General features: G+C 37.0%; 3 protein-coding genes and 2 long non-coding RNA genes across 5 annotated transcripts; 3 read left to right on the top strand and 2 right to left on the bottom strand.

Annotated features, from left to right (window-relative positions):
• Positions 1-301: 301 nt before the first annotated feature.
• Positions 302-4,227, bottom strand: LOC124435013 (G/T mismatch-specific thymine DNA glycosylase-like). Its single transcript, XM_046984962.1, has 7 exons — positions 4,125-4,227; positions 3,402-3,534; positions 3,230-3,299; positions 2,274-2,406; positions 1,265-1,347; positions 1,103-1,176; positions 302-627 (listed from the first exon to the last, which is right to left on the bottom strand). The coding sequence occupies exons 1-7, from the start codon at positions 4,145-4,147 to the stop codon at positions 496-498; spliced, it is 648 nt and encodes a 215-aa protein (XP_046840918.1). The 5' UTR covers positions 4,148-4,227; the 3' UTR covers positions 302-495.
• A 724-nt stretch (positions 4,228-4,951) lies between these two features.
• LOC124435014 lies at positions 4,952-6,318 on the top strand. The gene is made up of 2 exons (XR_006944970.1): positions 4,952-5,096; positions 5,894-6,318. It is a non-coding gene; the product is annotated as an uncharacterized LOC124435014 (long non-coding RNA).
• A 3,783-nt stretch (positions 6,319-10,101) lies between these two features.
• On the top strand, positions 10,102-14,008 carry LOC124433655. The gene is made up of 3 exons (XM_046983433.1): positions 10,102-10,416; positions 11,995-12,149; positions 13,600-14,008. Exons 1-3 carry the CDS (start codon positions 10,299-10,301, stop codon positions 13,660-13,662), a joined length of 336 nt encoding a protein of 111 aa, XP_046839389.1. The 5' UTR covers positions 10,102-10,298; the 3' UTR covers positions 13,663-14,008.
• A 77-nt stretch (positions 14,009-14,085) lies between these two features.
• Positions 14,086-16,846, top strand: LOC124433658. Its single transcript, XR_006944552.1, has 4 exons — positions 14,086-14,337; positions 15,858-15,978; positions 16,081-16,239; positions 16,497-16,846. It is a non-coding gene; the product is annotated as an uncharacterized LOC124433658 (long non-coding RNA).
• Positions 16,641-18,825, bottom strand: LOC124433657 (E3 ubiquitin-protein ligase RNF113A-like). Its single transcript, XM_046983434.1, has 4 exons — positions 18,517-18,825; positions 18,040-18,250; positions 17,844-17,860; positions 16,641-17,782 (listed from the first exon to the last, which is right to left on the bottom strand). Exons 1-4 carry the CDS (start codon positions 18,758-18,760, stop codon positions 17,307-17,309), a joined length of 948 nt encoding a protein of 315 aa, XP_046839390.1. The 5' UTR covers positions 18,761-18,825; the 3' UTR covers positions 16,641-17,306.
• Between the last annotated feature and the right edge of the window lie 947 nt (positions 18,826-19,772).

The following is a 19,772-nucleotide window of genomic DNA, read 5'->3' as shown; positions in this document are numbered from 1 at the left end:
GTACCCAGGCGTTTCACATAGCGTTCGAGCAGTGACAATAGAGCAACTGATAACTTGGATTGATCCCCCCTTTCCCTCTTCCCCGGTATAATGCTCATGTTTATAAAATAAACACTAAATGAAAACTGGGGACTTTTATGCGTGGAAAACTGCCACAAAGACGAAAAGCTTTTAACTTGAGATAAATTGGAAGTTAACTTCATGCAAACTGTTGCTGAGGAGAACATGCACACTTCATGCAAAGCCTTGGCGGAAGAAAGCATGCACTAAAGCTGTTCGAAATCAAGTTCTTCGAAAGGCGTGTTATGTATATGATGAATTTCATCTTTGCATTAGTAAATAGCAATTTCGTCATACAGGAACTTGAAGTTTTATGTTAAAACTAACTTTACACGAAACTTTATGAAAGTCAATTAATGTAAGAAAGATTCCAGGACTAAAATCTTTCCAACTGAATACTTCAATAGGTAGGTACAACCAATCATCTACCTTTATTTAGTCTATGCAATTGCCTTCGGCCTTGAGTTCATCCTTTAATTTCTTCAGCTCCAAGTAAAACTGTAATTTATCTGATTTTCTAGGATAGATCATCGTTCGTGCGGACGACGAGGGCATCACATAGATTGCCTACATATCGAACAAACCATAAACATATTTCAAATTGCATTTCTAGGACAGCTTACGTCTCGCCAAGGGCATAGAAAACGGGGATGGAAGTGGAACACGTCCTAAAATAATAAAATTTAATGGTCGCCCCCCCCCCCAAATAATTTGCCACAGATATACTATTACAAGTACTTCAGTAGTTTTAAGTAAAATACTTGCTATATTATGTTGTCATGTTACATTGATTGACAGTTTTATATATACGTATATACTAAAAATGTAAGCAGTGTGACTTTTTTATTATATTTACTACGTGTAATTGTTGCCCTTTACCACCAAAGATGCCAGGTTGTGCCCCCTTAAAAATTACTTCTTTCCTATGCCACCCGCTCGTGTTGACTTCCTTAAGATGTAGCTATTCGTGAAAAATAGTCTCGTAAAGGCTTAGGCTTTTGTTATTCCAGTCATAAATGGAGCAATTAAACCCGTGACTTACGGAGCTCGTTCCAGGCACTCGCTCTTTTTGCAGACCAAGTTCACATTTTCGACCGGTAAAAATTTCATAAATACCTAAAATTGTTTTTTTTTTTGAAAAGGAATTCTTAGGACTGAAGAGAACGTGAACGGAGACAAAATATTTTCATTCTCAGGACCATACCTTTACCGTTAAAACAAGTCACCAAAGGTCGGTGTATTTTTATCTTTTCGATCAACTTGTCCTTTCCTTCTTTTATTTCCTGGCTGAAATTAATTACATTACAGTAATGAGACAGTAAATTTCACATCTCGTCCGAAGGAAGGGGGATGGTGATACACATAGGACCGCAGCTAGAACGTGGATTGTGGAGGGAGAGAGTGTTTAAGAATATATTCAATTGTACCCGACTGATTTCTCTAGAAAGCCAAATCACTTTCAAAAGAAATCAGTCAGGAACAACTGAATATACTAATAATCCCCTCCCCCTACTTACGATTAACGTTCTAGAAACTGTCCTGGCTACACATTTGACATAGGCAAAGATTTTCTGCTTCCTTTTGATCGACGAAAAATCATTTTCACCCACGTCACATTCGCTAAGAATCAATATTATGAAGCTATGTTTAGGGAGGGAGGGAGGAGTATTTGTACTAAATGTTTTATTGTTCTTCAATTAAGCAGCAGAAAATATTTGATGAGATGAAGCAAAGCTAAACGGCTACAAGGCCGCAAATTTGTTTTGATTGTGTGGTGGCAAACTGGATATCTCAAGGTGAAAGAGTAGTTTTCCAAATGTGAAATGATTAATTTTCGAAAACGTAGGAGGAAGTATCCCCAAGACAATGTCATACGAGGGTTTCATGATTTATCGACATAGACACTCAGCGACAATCCCTGTCTGTAGATATTGATAGACTCACAAGTATTGTTATCCTGATATAATTATTGATTTCGCTTCGTCGTAATACTGCCTAGTGACAACACTATGCTGAAAACATGCGGCAACACTCAGAGCAGTTGCGTACGGGCACGTGGCTAGCGCGTAAATTGGGAAGGGGGAGATAGTCATACATTTATTATATAATCCGAAAAAATGAATGGATTTCAAAGGAAACTTACACGGCATATCATGCATATATGAATATTGCCACCTCCACCCCCAATCAGTTCACAAATAACTTCAACACACCGAGAAAGTTCGCTACTGCTTTTTGTTGTCCTGCCAACAATATTCGTTAGTCCAATTCCATAATCAGGACATCTGACGTCATCAACAAACGTGAAACCATCTGGCACCAGACCTGCATCAGCTAGACAAGGCCCTAAAAGAAGCAAGGACGTTTACGTAACAACTTGAATGGTTGAGGTTTTAAGTTCAATATAAAACGATTCTCCATAAGTATTTGATAAAAAATTGCTCCTTCAGAATAAAAAACCCATTTGGAAATACGTCAAAACATAGCTGAATGTATACATGAAATTAACGTGAATTCACATTCCTACTGCTGATGCAAAAAGGTCAAACAACTTAAGTGCAATAAATAAATAACAGAAAATGAGGAAACTAGTGGTATCATCAACAGCATTATTGACAACAGGTTTACTTTTCAACAATTGTCTTGGAAAGCATTCAATTGAATAAATTAAATAAATACTTTTTCACTGATATTTATTAATTAAATGGATGAACTAATTCCAATAACATGCAACATACTTATGTTATCAAGTGGCAAGACAAATACAGAGTTGTCCTTAGAACGTTAATTACTTTTTTGTGAGGGGAGGGGGGGGGGTTATATTGATACACTCAGTAGTGCTCAAATGATTTCTTTTGAATACAATTCACCCAGGAAATTACATAAGAAATGTAATTCAGTTGGGCACAACTGAATGCATGAATAAACACACACACCCTCCCAATCAATGTTCTCGAAACGGCTCTAGGCACATGCTACAGTTTTAGGCATTTACAGTAGCCCTTTATGTACATAAAACAAAGTCACAATACTACAACAACAACACCATATTTAACATGACATATCTCCTGACTTGCTACAATAAATGCATAACTCTTCAAACATCTTTGCTTTCTACAGTTTATTAGTCTTACAAAAAAACCCAAAGTATAAAGGAAGCTGATCTTACAGAAATGGTTGTTCGGGCCAGAATAGTGATGACCTTTATATGCAGACATGAGACCTGGATTGATACCAACCTGTAATGATGAAAACCAGTTTTGTAAATTCAACCATCATATCATTTCAATGTAAACTCTGAGCCCATGCACTGATTATGTATAACAATCAAGCAAACTTACAAACATTATGTCCATCTGGTCTCCAAAGTGATCGGGTAGCAAGAATTTTGTCACTTCATCTTCGGACATGTCCCCAAACCTCCTCTTTTTCCCTGACCCTTTTTTCCTGCTGGCTTTTTGGGGACTTTGTTGGCTTTTTTTAGATGAAATAATATATGAATAACATTTCAGAAAATTTGAACTGAACTGTTCGATCCATAGCAACCGATCATCTTAATCTCTATTTAATTAAACTTCTAACATAAACACGAGAGCTTAAACTAATCATTATAATATGGCCATTACAAATGGTGGCAAAACAAGAGTAACAGCTTTTTCATAAGTGATGTGTTGTCCATAGCAAATGTACGTGAGGTTTTAAAAATAAGCAGGCTTATAATCTCTAGTGTTAAGCTACAAAATACAAGGGAATCCTTTTTTTAATTTTATACAGTCATTTGAATTTTCTCCTTCCTTTCATCAAGTACTATAATATCATTTAAATAAATAATTAGCTGGCTAACATTTGCAGCTTCAACGATATCTTTTAATCTAAAGATGTTGTGTCTTAAGACAAAACGTTATTAATAAAATAATCTTTGTACACAGAACGACAACTTTCGTGATGATTTTACTAATAAACTATAATTATATAATAATAATAATAAACATTACTAAAACATTACTAAAACATTACTAAAACATTACTAATAATAGACATTACTAAAACACCGTTATACTTACAAATATGGACTGTAACGAGCCATCAAATCTATATTTTGATATCATAGTCCTGCTGACTTGATTTCTTATATCAAATCGTCCGCCATATTGGATTTTCAGTCCCCCCTTCAAAAAATATTTTTTATATGTTTCCAGAGGGGGGATACGTGAATAAAACTGACTCAGTCTTATCTTCAGGAACTGAAGTTGCTAATACTGCTATAAAATTTATTATGTTCGCTGGAGGAAAACGAAATTTGAGCGAGCGACTTGGTGTTTACAAATATATGCCGATATTTTTCATTTTGGGCGCAGCGATTGAGCTTTTCATGATAAAAGTTCGCATTGGTCACGAAACGTTTTGTAAGTGGATATTTTGGGTTTAGCTAATTTTGAACCATTTGCTGACTGAGATGGAAAGGCAAGATGTTAAAGAAACGACCATTTAGTCTTATAACTTATTTCTCATTTTGTACTATAAAATTTAGGTGTTCTATTTTTCAGTTCATGATGTTATGTCATTGTGTAAATTAGGCTTATGCTCTGTCTCTCCCCTCCACCCCCCCCAACAAAAACGCCATCTTTTACATTCCAACCTCATGGAAGCATTGAAAATTCTTCAGGATTGTGATCAGGATGGCATTTAAACAGTAAAAATTACCAACTATAGCTCGACAGATATTGTCAATGACTCAATGTTGTATCCAAATAGTCCAGTAAACAACGCAGATGGAAAGTTCAATTTGCTCTCTGTTCCACTCCATAGATGATACAGTTTTGAGAAAAGAATCAGAAAGAAGACTCGAAGACTCGAAAAATTCGGCAAATCCACAGTAAACATTAAACGTGAAGAAACTCTCAATCGTAACACACATATCGTTCAAAATGCCGGCTGGAATGGCTTGGGGAAGTTATTTGAAAGTCTTAAGTGCTTGCATGTTATCGATGCTTGCAGGAGCCTCTGTTGTTCATAATTTTTATAAACCAAACTTGGTACGTTGTAATAAAAGTAAAGTTTAGGTTATCCTATCGTACCCTCAGTATACTCTACAAATTCAGCTTAACTCGTTAAGGCAGGTAGAAGTTAAGGTCGTTTCAAATACAAAATGCTTGTGACGCATGAGGTGTTTGAAGTTTGAAACGATTTTAAACGTATGCAAAAATAGAGTCCTACATCTTTCAGTTGTTGCATTTCATTGTTTGCTCCTGAATTGGACGATACAATTCTGATCAATGTCATTTGAAGGCTGTCAACAACATTGGCTAAATATTGCGAATTGGCTAAAAGCATTGCTACACAAACTTGCTTATCAGCATTACACCAATTTGATTGATAGAAGGAAAAAGTCCATTTCGCCCTCCATCATCTGCCAGCAAAACATGTAACATTTTAAAGATTTCATAACATTCTAACAATTTCATTTTTTAATGATCTCATACCGTTCTAATGATTTCATACCTTTCTAATGATCTCATTACGTTCTAATGATTTCGTAACGTTCTATTGATCTCGCAATTAGCAAGCGCGCGTGGTTAAAGTCTTGTTAATTAACCCACGGGAAATGATGGTAATTTCATTCAGGTGAAGGAATGAATACCTTAGGGAGATGAATAGCGAACTTGTTGACATGGCAGCTGAAGATTATTCATATATTATTGTCAGCTATAATATATGCCAAATAATAATATCGCATGTTATAACTTTACGTTACTGGACTAGTAGCTAAAGGTTGTACCATTTTTTTTTCGGTAATTTTGGATATTCGTCAATAATTGCTTTCTATTTTTAGACCATCCCCGAGATCCCGCCTTCGCCTTCAGATGCAACCACTGACGAAAATCTTGAAGGACTTCGAAAGATAATCTCGCTGAAGAAAATAGATTGATTGAAATTCAAGAATTCAAGACTATGTCACAATATAGAAACAAACAGTAGTCCCACTCAATAGAAATAGTTTGTGATGCGCGTATCGTATTACGCATGTGATTAGTATAGTGGCAGCAAGTCAATTGCTTTTTTTGGCTAGTAGGAGCGCTTAGGTGGCTAGCCGCAGCCAGTAATCTAATTAAATATACAGCACCAAGTTGCAAAGTGAGACTACTGTATGTTTCTATACTGTGCCTATGCTATTTAATTTGAATAGCGTTTCTTTGTACGGAAATGGCACAACCACTTTTCCTTAAAGAAGACAATAAAATAACAAGTTTAATACAACAAAAGATAATTTTTTCGTTTTTGAAGTTTACTTTGGCATTGTTTCGTTTTTTGTTGTTGCAAGTAAGTTGTTTGTGCGAGTTTCTACGAAGCGAAAATTTTAGACCTTGAAGCGCTCTGCAATGGATTCTCCGCAGCCATCGTTATTAAGCTCGAAATCAACAATACACCTCATCTTGTAGCTTTTGTTGTCAAACACGAGATGTCGGTGAGGTGGATCAGATCATCTTGTTGGATAAAGTCGCACTGCACAAAAAATTCTTGAAATGAAACCATGATTTTATGCATATTATTATAACACAAGTTGGTTGAGAAAATAACAAACTTTTCTCCATGAGGAGATTGCCTTTCGATTACACTTCTTTCGATTACACTTGTGTTCCATTTCATTGATTCATATAAACATAGAAAAACATAGATAAAAACATGGGAAAAGATGGCATTCACTACTATGGCTAAAAATGCGATGTTTGACCCGTTGATAAATCATCTCACGACCCGAAATTCAGTCTATTTTGCATAGAGTGTATCATTAAACTTCGCTGGGAGTTGTAATGCCTTCGGGGATACTTGTGGCTTAGTGGTTAGAAATGAGATGAATTGACATACACTGCGTGTATTCGATTGAACATAATCGAATTATTAGATTCATCATTCTGTTGACCAAGTACAGTAGAAACGAGCAACTTGAAGGTTTGAAAATTTGTTATATGAATATTGGAGTGTTAAAATCAAAAACAAACTCTACAAATACGATAGCATATCTTCATTACAAAGGAGAGAAAACCAGTTATTTCTTTAAAAAAGAGAATCAGCAATATTTGACAACTTGAGATCCATTGATGAACAAGAATGATATTTGATACAAAATTGATAAACTGTCGTTGATCAATATTGACACTCTTAATGAAACGAATTGGCGTTTAATCTTTGCACCTGCTGTTTTACAGTTTCATAAGTCGTCCGCCCTGATGACAGCAATTTGCTAGAACAACGTATTGTTTTTAAAAATAAAGCTTGAAATCACGTACATTTTGGCGAAAAAGTATCATTAAGTCATATCAAATACAGCACGATGAACTTCTTCCCAAACTTTCTGTGGCAAAAAGGCGTTCAATCAAAAAAAACTTAACACTCACGTGTTTCTATGCAATCTATAGCGTTGCCCACGGGTTGAGGCTGACAAATTTGTTTCCACATTCTATTGTTCCAGCATGACTTTATCGATTTGGTTTCCCAAAGCAACCGAACACAACAAACAAAATCTTAATCTTATGTTTAAGTAAAATTGGATGTTAAAAATGGGACAACAATGGCGTTACTAAAGAGCCGATTTTTAGATTCATCATTTCTACAGTCCATAGTACTTCATTACACTTCGAGCCGGCGACAAACACAATTCTACACAGAACAGCCATTCTTTTTTGGAACACGCATTTTGTTTCTTATTGAAATCAAATCAAACGAAATTCTTGTCAAAGCTCATAAATTTCAGTTTCAGCAGAAAGAAATATATAGCTGTCCTTCATGCAGAAGCACGTGGCTATAAATTTAGCCTTAATAGTGCTTATATATGAGCGAAATAAAGAGTTTCGGCACGCTACAGCTAATAGCATGTTGACGAATAAAAGCGTTGATCAAACAATCCTGTTCCCTGGTCGGGCATTCGTAAAGAAAAAACAGCTGACCACATTAAACATAAACCTTTCCCCCTCCCCAGTTTCTTATCGAGACCAGCGGACAAAAAATTAAAACTAATGAAAAAACCCGTAAGGTGACAACCCTCAAACTCACTTCAGCTTACATACCCTGATTATATTAACACTGCATGCTTATGGCACATAGGCGTTGCCCTCTCCAATCTCCATATTCATAGGATCGAACCTCGTACAGACCGGGACCAAGCACAAGCAACACTTTTTCATGCCAGAATCATCATAAGGCTGGCATAAACGCGTTCTTTTCCATCCAAGTAATTTTCCGTAATCACTTGTGGCATAGATGATAGAACCTCCGGGGTTTTCAAATTCCACACATTCCAAGGGAATGTCCCAACATGTAAGCAATGCTGCGAAAACAAGCTACAAAAATCGAAGGAATTTTTTGCCTGTCCATACACTATCAAAGTCATACATTGCATTTACATTCTGGATAATATCGGGCTCATTGTACGATAAGTTATGCATGCAATCATGGATAAAAGTGTTGTGTAAGTAACAAAAACAACTCGTGTGGTGAATAAATTGCTAAATTGAAGGCAAAGCCGACAGATTGTGCCCTGTTATATCATCAGGACCGACAAGACTTCCTTCGCGGTACATGCAGTTTACAAGCGTTGAGCCGTTGACTTAGTTCAGCCAACAAACAAGAGAACATAGATTTGCGAGAAAACGGAAATCGAAAAGCGTTGTAAACAGACAATAGGCGAACATTAATAATTTAAATCCTCATGAATGTCTAAGAACAAAAAGTCTGAAAGAGATGACACGTGGAAGACTCTCATAAAACAAAGAATACATCATGTGTTTTAACATGTGTGTGAGTTCAATAAAAATAAGTAGAAAAGAGACCAATTTAATTCCGAGGGAAATGGAAGATATGATTAAATCTTGGAATGCACATTGTAAAAGAAGTAGCTGTGTTAGAAACTGCACTACACGTGTGAAACAGTAAAGATTTTTTGAAAAACACGCTGTGAATGAACTATCGATTAATAGCTAATAGCATTGTACTTTCACGACGAGAATAAAACAGACAGGCTTTGTTATCATCGAGCAATGAAACGAAGCAATGTTTAGATTTAGAGAAGTGTTTTCAGATTTATAAAATCTCTGAGAAGCGAACGCTATCGTTTCTTTCGCTGGCAATGAAGAAGTCAATTGACAAAGCCCTTTTTCGACACAAGACGCTTGCTCAAGCGTTTATTCTGTATGTTAACGTTAAAATAAACTCAAGTATCCAACCACATAAGCCTTCGGCGACAGGAGAAACAGGAACATTGCGCAGTACAAGTAAAAAACACGTGGCGAGAATATCCTTTTGTTAAATTCTGCATTTTTGTGAGGCTATTAAGAATTTAGCATCAAAAAGATTGAATTCCTTGCTAAGCATTTGACGCACTGAATCGAGATGTGATATATTAATATTCTTAAAAAACGCCTCGCACACAAGGAGAGCCATATACAAAGAGGCAATAGTCTAATTTTTCACTTCGTCATTAGGGTCATTGTACCAGTACCAGTGTCAGCTTCGTTCATCTATAAAACTAAAATTCTTTCCTTCGCTTCGCCTATACCAAAGAATGATGATTCAGTAATTAATTTTGAGGTAAATCGGCATTGAAACGAATCAAAACGGCTTCCTTGTGTAAAGAAAATCTTCAAAGCATATACGATAGGTTTTGTCGGAATTGGGCAGTTGTTTCTTTTCATGAAAGAACTTAAAGTGATCCATTCAACTACATAAAAAATAATGTTGGCTTTGTTGCTATCAAAATAGTTCAAGACAATTGAAGAATAAGCCAACCATTAACTCATCGGCCAAAGATACCACATTCTCGCTTGATTCGAAGATTAGAAGCCAAATTCATAGAAATGAACGAAAAGTTCATAAGTACTTCTTTCCTAAATAAAAATGTCACTATTTGTAATGCAATAATTTCGTTGTAATCATAAAAAAGCTTCTACACGTCATAATTCCACGTAACCTTGAGCAGCCGTCTCAGTAGCCATGTGGTGTGCACGTTTTCACGGCATGTCCAATGCATGCTACTTGGATTTCTGATTGATAAAGCTCATTTCACTCTTGACAAGAGTATTATTTGGCCTGATGCCGCTTTGTGAACGTTTCCTTCTTGAAATTCGAAACTAGGCCGAGATAGTCTGACACATAAGTTGATCGACAAATTGTAAATATTATGAGTTTGTCGCAATAAAGCTGCTATATTTGTTCGCGAACCAGAGTACCAGACCACTTGCACGATGGGCGTACATTTTAAACACGCGGCGTTTGTGTTAGCGAGCTTACTCAACGTCGTTTTCACAAACGAGAAGATCGGTAATGATGGCAAAACAACGACGACAAAAAGTTCAAACAACGGTAAGACTGTAAAATTGGCGATTCCTTGCGCCATGTTTCGAAACTTCTACGTACCGTAATGCATCTTGATGTGAGTCTTAAAATGCTAATTAAGATGCCTGTTACTAGTATGATTGTTGAATATTAAACGATAGAATGATTCGTAATTACAATCAAATGTTTATTGAAACTATAGTACACAGTGTTAGTTGTAGAAGTTAATTGAGAAGGTATCGGTGCGTTTTTCAACCCTATCCATAACATGGAATTCTGCTTCAGTCTTTTATTTGCAGAAAGTTCCCACACACGCTGCCACAATATCTTAAACACTAGATTTAAGTGGAATTGAATTCAGTTTGCATCACAGTATATATTAGAAATAGTTGTGCTTCAACGTTCTTTATCCAGTTGAAAGGTCAATGGTGAAAAACCATTTTTTCATTTTTCTATTCTTGTATAGGTTTGTGCTCGTTATCGGCGTCCTGTTTTTATAAATCGAAGATTTAGGTCAGCCTGTTCATTCATGCGCGTGTTTTGAGAAATATTGATATTGCTCACTACTTGATTTGCGGCTTATTTCATCGAGAGATGAAGGCGGACTCTGATGTTTAAGAAATAAGTGAAAACTAAACTATTCACTTCCGCTTTCATTTTGTTTACAATTTACCCTAGTTGACCTCATCTTTTTATCGTCATAATTAGGAATAAATAAAATATGGCTCATATTTCGGCGAGCGACACTTTTTTCGCACGTAAGACACGAAGTTCATCGAACGATGAGAAAAATCTATCATCCTCTTTCAATATTTTATAATAGGCTTTCATGCAAAGCCTACGTCAAGTACAAAACTTTGAAAGCAACTCGAAGTTTGCGTTCGTGAATTTATTCTAATTTATCAATGAACCAACGCGAATTCGGTGAAAAACCCAAAAGTTTTGGTTGGACAAGAAACTTTAGCATTTTTAATCATGCGTAACTTTTAGTTCAAAACGGAAAATTCTGTGATTATGTTTCTGTACTCCATTTTCCTCGCAGTTCATTTTTTCAGAAAGTCGAGCGTCTGTTCCCAAATCTTCTGATCAATTGTAACAGACTTTGCAATTTGATTGGATGCCGTATGAAATATGCGACGTTCAATTAATGAGTCAATATTGTTGTCTCACACGCAAAAATAGTATGTAAATATTAGGTTGTTTCCGCTTCATGTTATGATTTTGAACAATTGAACATACAACGTCCTGGGCAGTGGTTTGAAGAATGACAGTAAAATTTAAAATTTATGATCATTCAATGATGATGCGATCAAGAAACATCTCAAGAAAGCGATTCGTTAAATTAGTGAGACAGTAAAAAAACACTTTATTTTCCGATTGCTTGTACTGCACCCACATTTCCTGTTGGGTTGCGCCCTTTTCATTTTTTCGTCGTTCAAAATATTTCTGCACTCTCGCTGACGTTCAAAAACTTTCGAGTCGCAGGAACATCTTCCATTTGTTATTTGCAAAGAGAAAATAATGTTTTTGATGTTTTTCTACCTATGTTGACAATGCACTTTTGAACTTGGCTTTATTTTCAAGTATAATTTTCGATTGCTGTAGATGATAGTGAAGACATGACAGTTGGGATAATCGTCGGACTCAGTTTGACAGTGTTTCTGTGTTGCTTTTTTGGTTGCTTTTTGTGTCGCGCATATCACAGAGGAAGGAGCGGTCACGTGCAGCTTCTCAAAATGGAGAAATCAAACGGCCTTGAGGTCGGTGTGGTAAAATACTCAATCAAAAACTTTCATTGTAGGAATCAAAACACAATGCTAGCAAGTTATTAACTCATATTCATTCAGCTATGGATGAAAGAATGTAACGTGGCGTTGTGTGTTTTTTAAAGTAGTTTGAGATTTAATGAGATTTACTTGCTGCAGTTAATGTTTGAAAAAACTTGCGACACTTTAAGAATGCCTGTGACTTCGAGTTTAGTGCTTCTCGCCCATTGCTTCGCTTAATTATACGTGCAAGTGGGAAATGCATTTGTCAAGGCTTTTTGCGGCCTGGAAACACGAAAGTCGTGCCGTTTTTGTACATTTCACAAGCTCCCGCCATTGCTTTCAGCAACTATGGGTGCTTTGACAATTTTCACTATTTTACAGTCTGACGTGGGTATTGAGTTCTTCATGACGGTACTTTCCACTTATAATTATCAACCATATCATCGGTTATACATTCACGAGTTGATCGTTTTTCTCTCGGCCATAGCAGCAATGCTTTCTTGATAATTCCCAATGCTAAACGCTGTTAACAGCATCATAAAGACCTTTGCGATTCGGCCAGATACTCGTGAGGTGCTCATCCGTTGACCCTGCATGTTCTGACGAATTCGGCTTTGTTGTCTGAACAGCTTGTCTTCTCTTCTTGGCGGGAACAGGGGGTTAGGCTTGGCTGTCGCTTCTACGAGAGGACTTTAAAACTTAACGAACATAATTCAGAAAATTGTTCGTTAGTAAGCCAAGTTTTTTCTAACAAGGCTACAAGACCAGAAGTTTTTCCACCATGTTCCTCGCTGGATGTTTTTTGATTCCAATTTTCGAATTCTAGCTCTTTGTTTCCGAAATCCAAAGAACTCACTTCCGCGTTTTTGGTGAAATTGCTACTTCTATGTACTGTTTTATCCCTTTAAGCGCCAGTCAAGATTTTAGACTCTTCTATCGCGAAACAGCACGACCTGAGCAAATTCGTGATCAGCACTGACCTTGAAGTTCCATGGCATGCTTTTACGTGTTCTCTGAGTGGAGACAAATGCATGCTGGGTAGAATTGGTTGACTAAACACCTATAATGGCATGGCACAATACTGGCTTAGTTTGCCGAACTTTCAAGAGATAAATCGCCCAGCTAGCATGAAATTAAAATTTACAACGTCGAAAAAATTTTACAGTTGATTATAAACAATTACAAACCTCAAGCAATTATTGGTTGATGAGTAGCAATCATGTAACCAATCAATTTTCACTTTTTAAGCAGTTTTCAGTTTGTAACCATGATTGCTTGCTTGCTGATTGTAACCATTATTGGTAGCCGATTGTAACCATAATTGGTAGCTGATTGTAACCAATATTGGTTGCTAATCAGCCCATCATGTAACCCATCAATTGTTTAACATTGCATTCTCAGTATTTTTAGATTTCTAAAGTAATTTATTTCATGCTTGTAGCACGATAAAAGTGGATCTAAGAAAGCGGACACATCACATGATTACGAGGAAGAAGTTTTATGATAACACCATGGCATCGCAAATTTGCTGATACGAATGTAAAACTTACACTGAGAAACAGTTTGTCGTGAAAGATTAGAATTTATCGATCTCTCTTCAGTTGTTTAAAATGGTGTTATGACTAATCTAAAGAAATGTGTATAGTATGAAAGACTAGAGCATTCTTTGCGTGTAGGTGTACATAGTTATTTGAAGAGGTATATACTTACACTTCATTAATGTAGTGATGTACTAAATTAAATTATGCAAGGGAAATCCTTATTAACGCTGACGGTGCATGTACAGTTTTCTAAGGAAATTTCCATTCTGAAAATTTACATTGAAATCCATTTTCTCGCTTTTCTCTCTACTGATTTGTCGTTTATTTATGCCGGGTGTTCACTCAACTTTTCCCTCAAGGCACCATTAATGTACGATTTGACCATGTGGATTTGACGCGTTCAATACACTTGACAGCAGCAGCACGCGCTCATAGTTTACACCAATACAAGTGTCCACGTGAAGAACACGTCTTCGCCATGAGAGTTGAATCCCCAAACCCACGCGGTAACACGATACGGCAAAAAAACACGTCTGCCGTCATTTCATACTAAAACTCCTCAAACGCAATTGTTTCTAAAGAACTGTACATATATGTGTTTGGCGAACTAGGATTGGTAACAAATATTGGCCAAAAAGGTAAGTGTACCTCTCTTCGCAAAAACTTCACCTACAAAGACGGTGTTCTCTGAACATCAAAATAGTACTAAAAAATCCAACGATCTTATTGAATGAGTGCCGTAATGAATGAAGTATGTTGAAAAATCAGTTGAGGAGTTGTGTCTCTGATGACTAATACAGTATTACCTTACGGTCGTATGTACAACTGCCTAATAAAGCAGGCATAATGGTAACAGTTAACATTCAAGATTATATTGGACCTAGTCAATCATACCGTCAAACATACCAAAACATGGGCTCGGTCGTGAAAGTGTAAGAAAATGTGTTGCCTCGAGAATGAAATCATTTTCGTTCACATCTAGACGTTAAATGATTTCACTAAAGTCAGAGCCATAAGAATTGAAGCGTGCTTGCGCGTTCGGGGATTGTTTTCTTTGGTACCGGTATCGGCCACGTGTCTCCCACATGTGTCGCGCGCTGTTAGACCATTATGGCGTGTATTTGTTCAATTAAAGCCATATGCTCTTTTCGTTGAAAAAGATGAATGGTCGTTATGGGGGTGTTCGTTCATTCGGGGGTGAGCGTTCATATTTCCCAATAATTTTTACATATGCTGGGCTGTTATGCGAACAACGTCATTAACATAAAATATAGTCGACAGTCTAACTTTTATAGTTGCACACACAAAACTTGTTGAATTGTTTCTTTGCATTTGTTAGCAGTATCTCAAAGCGATGAGAAAAACATTTGGGCTCCATACTGGGTTCATACTGATCAACGTTCTCATCAACATTTCGCAAATTGAAGACATCACTAGGATAAAATTACTTTATGCATTATGCAATACCTTAAATATTGTGAAAGGTTTGAGTTTGCTCAGGAAAATCACACGCAGTTTAATTGGGTTTCATACGGTAAACAATAGGCGCTCCACGTCATCAAACTGAGCGACTTCCCGGTATGAGCCCTTAGAATCTTCGAATGCGTGTTGTGCGTAAGCAAGGATTATGTTTATCGAAACAACGACACCATAGATTGTAGGATAAAGGTTTCATTTCACGAGACTGGTTGTCTTAGCTAGGTAGGTCGAAGTCTGGAGATCCTAAACAGAAGCCCTTAACACGTGATTTTTTCATTGTATTCAGTTTTCAACTCTGCTAGCCGAGAGCACTTGCTTCATAAAATCAGCCCTTTGGTACACTCTACAAGTCGGTTAAAAAAATTAGAGAATCCTTTTGCATGACGCACTTGTGGTGACACATGAGTTGCTGTGTTTGTTTGGTAAAGGATGTTCGTAAGAGACTTTTTCTCGTTCGTATCAAAAAAGAAAAAAAAATCCAAAATGAGATCAGCAACTTGTAACTTTAGACAGGAATGCTAACTGTAAAATTTGAGCCATAACTCACTTTCGAGACAAATTTAATCGTTCGTAGTTGATTACATGGCTGTTGTGGAAATATTTGTCGGGGCAATTTGAGCTGTTATTTTGTTTTGTCGAAATTGCGTCCTCTAAATATCGCGTTAATTTTTTCGTACAGCGCGATAAAATGCTCCCTGAACAACGGACGATTTTGGCAAACCTCCTCCTTCAATTCATAGCAGTCCATTGCAATACAAACGAAACGAAATCGGAAGATAAGAAAACCACAACTCAATCAAGTAAGCGCGTGCTCAGAAATAAGTTTAGTTAAAGCTGCAAGTGTTTTCTTTTCTGCTAACGTGTATTTTTGTGCGAAAACTCGTCTTCATTCACCTTTCTAGGCAAGCAAGAAGAGGACGTCAGCAAAACGACTCTGGCGATAATAATCGGAGTTACACTCGTTTTTGATCATAACAATGATGGCATTTTTCATGATACGTGGTTATCGCGCTGAAAAACGCAAAGCAGCCTGCAATACACCCACTGAAATCACCACTACGGTAAGAATATGCGTTATATCCTGGGAAAATCATCTGGAAAATGTGAAGAAATCTTAAAAATGTAAATGAAGATAGAAATCGTGGATTTCTTTAGTTGATGAACGTAATATTTTTAAGCTCAACCGTCTTCCGACTCGCTTTCCACAGTCCGAGGGAAACCTTTTCACGAAGTGATTACTTTCATAAAAAAGGACGCAATTTAATGGGTCTGGGGATAATGTGTCCGGATTTCAACATTTTTGTTGTTTACTTTGTAGGAAGAGAGCATATCAAACCACAGAGCCGCGCAAATCAACTTGGGACTGCGGCAATGTGAAAACAGTACTGAAAAACTCTAGGAAAGCGAGAGATTTAACTAGGACAATAAAATATGTGCTCTTATCTATGACAAAGTCATCGAATTCTCGTTGTTGGAGCAGTCACTAACTATTTAATTCATAGAAATTATTTAACAAAGATCAACGAGAAACGGCCGAAACGAGAATGTTTTAGCAGTTTGTACATTGACTAATCTAATACGAACGTTGATTTACATTTATTCGCGTATCGCCATATTTCTGCTGTCTTTACAAAAATAATTTAGAAATCTTCAATAGTAAACCAGCAACATCTGTGATGGCGTTTTTCTTTAGAACATCGTTGATAGTTGAAAACACAACTAACAGTAGCTCGAGGAAAAAAACTTAATCTTCGAAACATAATCTTTGCGTCGTCTAAAAAAGTATGCAGGCTGCCAGACTGTTGTAAATAGCGTCTGCTTAGTTCTTCGTAGGAGGTTCCGCAAGTATTAATGATCTTTCCGGTTGCAGTTTTAATATTTTTCGAGCAGAGCAATGATATTATACAGAAAACGAAAATTTTTCCTCAAATCAATACTGGTACAAATACTTTGCAAATTTCATTGAGCTCGAGAAAATTGGAGGAATTACCGTCTTTCATTTCACCGAAGACCAAGTGCATGGTCCGGGAACTGCACACTAGCTCAACGACGGCTGCTTGGGATTTCCAGCCATCCCGCTTATCAACCTTTCAATATGAAGTAATGAAAGATTGAACAGTCTCTGTCATCAAATATCCCTCTCCTCGTTCAATTTCTGTTCGTTGATTTTTTTAATAAGTTCTTTCGCCGGATTAAACACGCCCTGCGTGGCTTGATTACAGACAAAACATCGTTTGGATTTCTTATGATGCGCAAGCGCACACCGCTCGCAGAAATAATGCCTACACTTGGTGACAACGGGGTTCGTGAAGCATTCTCGACAAATGAAACAAGCGAAAGGCAGATCGTCATCTTCGTCACTGGAGACCTCGTATTTGTGCGGGTCCTGTCGGTTGTAGTTGCCTTCATCCACCTCCCGTTCGAGTTGCCAACCGTGTTTGTAATCACTACGATCGTGCAAGAACTTGCAACTGTCTCCGAAACCACAAAAACCGGTCTCCTTGTAATCTTTGCAGATGTCTGGTTGATAATCCCATCGTGTCGTCACCCGTATGTTTGCAGGCGCACGTATCGGCCCGTGCCTGGGAAATGGGTTAAAATGAGGTGCGAGCGGCAAGAGGCATGGGTACGAGCAAAAGTACCGCCACACGTTAATAATATTTATTGATATAATTTTTAAAGCTCCACCAAACACATCACACTATAGTGAGGTTTATAGAGCAGAACATAGAGACTAACTTATTCGCGAGAACTACAAAACTATGTTTATCACAAAACCTGCAATACATCTACCAAAGAACAATGGACTTGTGACACACTTCATTTTCAACAACTTTTACAGCACTCCAATGTGTTATTACAAAAGATACACCATGTCATCTTGCTCATTCATTTTGTTCTTATTTGCAGCCAATTTTCGTTCAAAAATTGCCTGAGCATCCCGGTCAGCTTGTGTATCGACCTCGTTAATGGATGTTGCTCCAGCATCCAGGGGACCACTACTCATAGCCGATCTTGTTGATTTAAATGAAAATTTGGGTTTGCCAGTCTTGTCACTTCCATTATCAGAACCTAATGCAAGAACTTCCATGGTAAATTTTACAAGGCAACTTAAAGGTCCTCATTTTTAAGCAAGCAGTTCCTTGAAATGCTTGACAGCCCAAGGCAATAGACTGCTTTTCCCATTTGCAACAACACACGTGCTGATCCTAATTGTAACATGCCTCTTGCGCGACCATATTTATTTTTATTTAAATATGGTGGATTTACAGAACATTGATACCGAATGCATGGCTTTATAAGTTTTATCCTTATTAACTACCCGGGCAACAGCCTACCTGTCTTTCCAAGGTCGTTTTCTCTTGATGATGTTTTTTCTGTTTCCCAACTTCGCGTGGCCGTGCCAGTTTTTTGTCTCAATGGGTTGGGCGCCACTCTCTTTTCCAGTCTGACCACGGAAGTCTCGTCTTCGCTTCCCGAGCTGTCCGCTTTTCGTTTACGAACGTTTCCTTTTCGCTTTGTTTTCTTAAAAAACGTACAAGTTGTGGACTTCTCGTTTTGTTGAGCACTTTCGTCCGCCATATTGGAAAATTATAGTGGTCGAATAATTATACGCTTTTTTGTCGCTATATTAAAATTTACGGAATGCTTCCATCGAGTGTTCTGTAAAGTCAGTCTCTAACAATGGTCTCTAACCACAGAATAAAACATCCAAATTAAACTTTCTTTCTTCTCTTTAGGAAAAAAGAAAATAATTTGAACGTAGAATTCATTTAAATACCTAGTTTATCTTCATTCAAAATCGAAATTTTGATACTTAAAAGTTCAAACGTGCCGGCAAATTTATCAAAAGGAAGCTTCAGAGATCTTGTAAAGCATTGACTGATTGACTCCGTTATTTTGTCTCATATTTGAAAGACATGTTCGTTACAAATTTAAGGGAAAAAGTTAAAAAGTTTAACGAATGAATTTAACTAATTTAACGAGTTGTTCAAATTTCAAAAGTATTCAGAAATGAATATTCATATTCCAGTGAAATTGTTCTAGAAAAGTGGAAGTGCCAATCGAACGTTGCCATTTTGATTGTATCTTTGTTTACGTGTTGTGCCACTTGTGTAGTATGTTTCATTTTTTGTCCAATATTTGTGAAATTTGTCAAGTTTATGGTTCATGTTATCGCTTATGTGTTTGTGCCTAATGTTATTCGTCGTTTGTTTTGTAAATTCTTGTTTGTTTAGTGTTAATTTACTAATATTTTATACTCTGATACACTTGTTCTTATCTGATCAAGACAACCATGTGTTGTTTGAAATGACGAGAGCCTAGGTGTTCGAGCAATCAATGCAATGAAAGAACCCCGAATGGCAGATAAAAGGGATGATGAACGAATGAGCGGATATCGTAGGCTTTGCTGCCGATGATCGTAAATTTGCACCCAGCTGACCTTTTAGTACCATTTTTGTGTTCTTTCATTGAGAGTAGCTTGATTATTAGTTTGAGGAATTGGATATTACACTTCTCGACCAATTCGCGATGTTTCAGTTTTAATTTCATCAAATTATGGCCTCTGAAGAAAAAGTGACGATCGTTAACG

The sequence above is a fragment of the Xenia sp. Carnegie-2017 genome, unplaced genomic scaffold (assembly GCF_021976095.1).
Source record: "Xenia sp. Carnegie-2017 unplaced genomic scaffold, XeniaSp_v1 HiC_scaffold_14, whole genome shotgun sequence".
Classification (NCBI taxonomy): domain Eukaryota; kingdom Metazoa; phylum Cnidaria; class Anthozoa; order Malacalcyonacea; family Xeniidae; genus Xenia; species Xenia sp. Carnegie-2017.
Note: the sequence above shows the minus strand (reverse complement) of the source record. Positions and strands in the feature narration are given on the sequence as shown.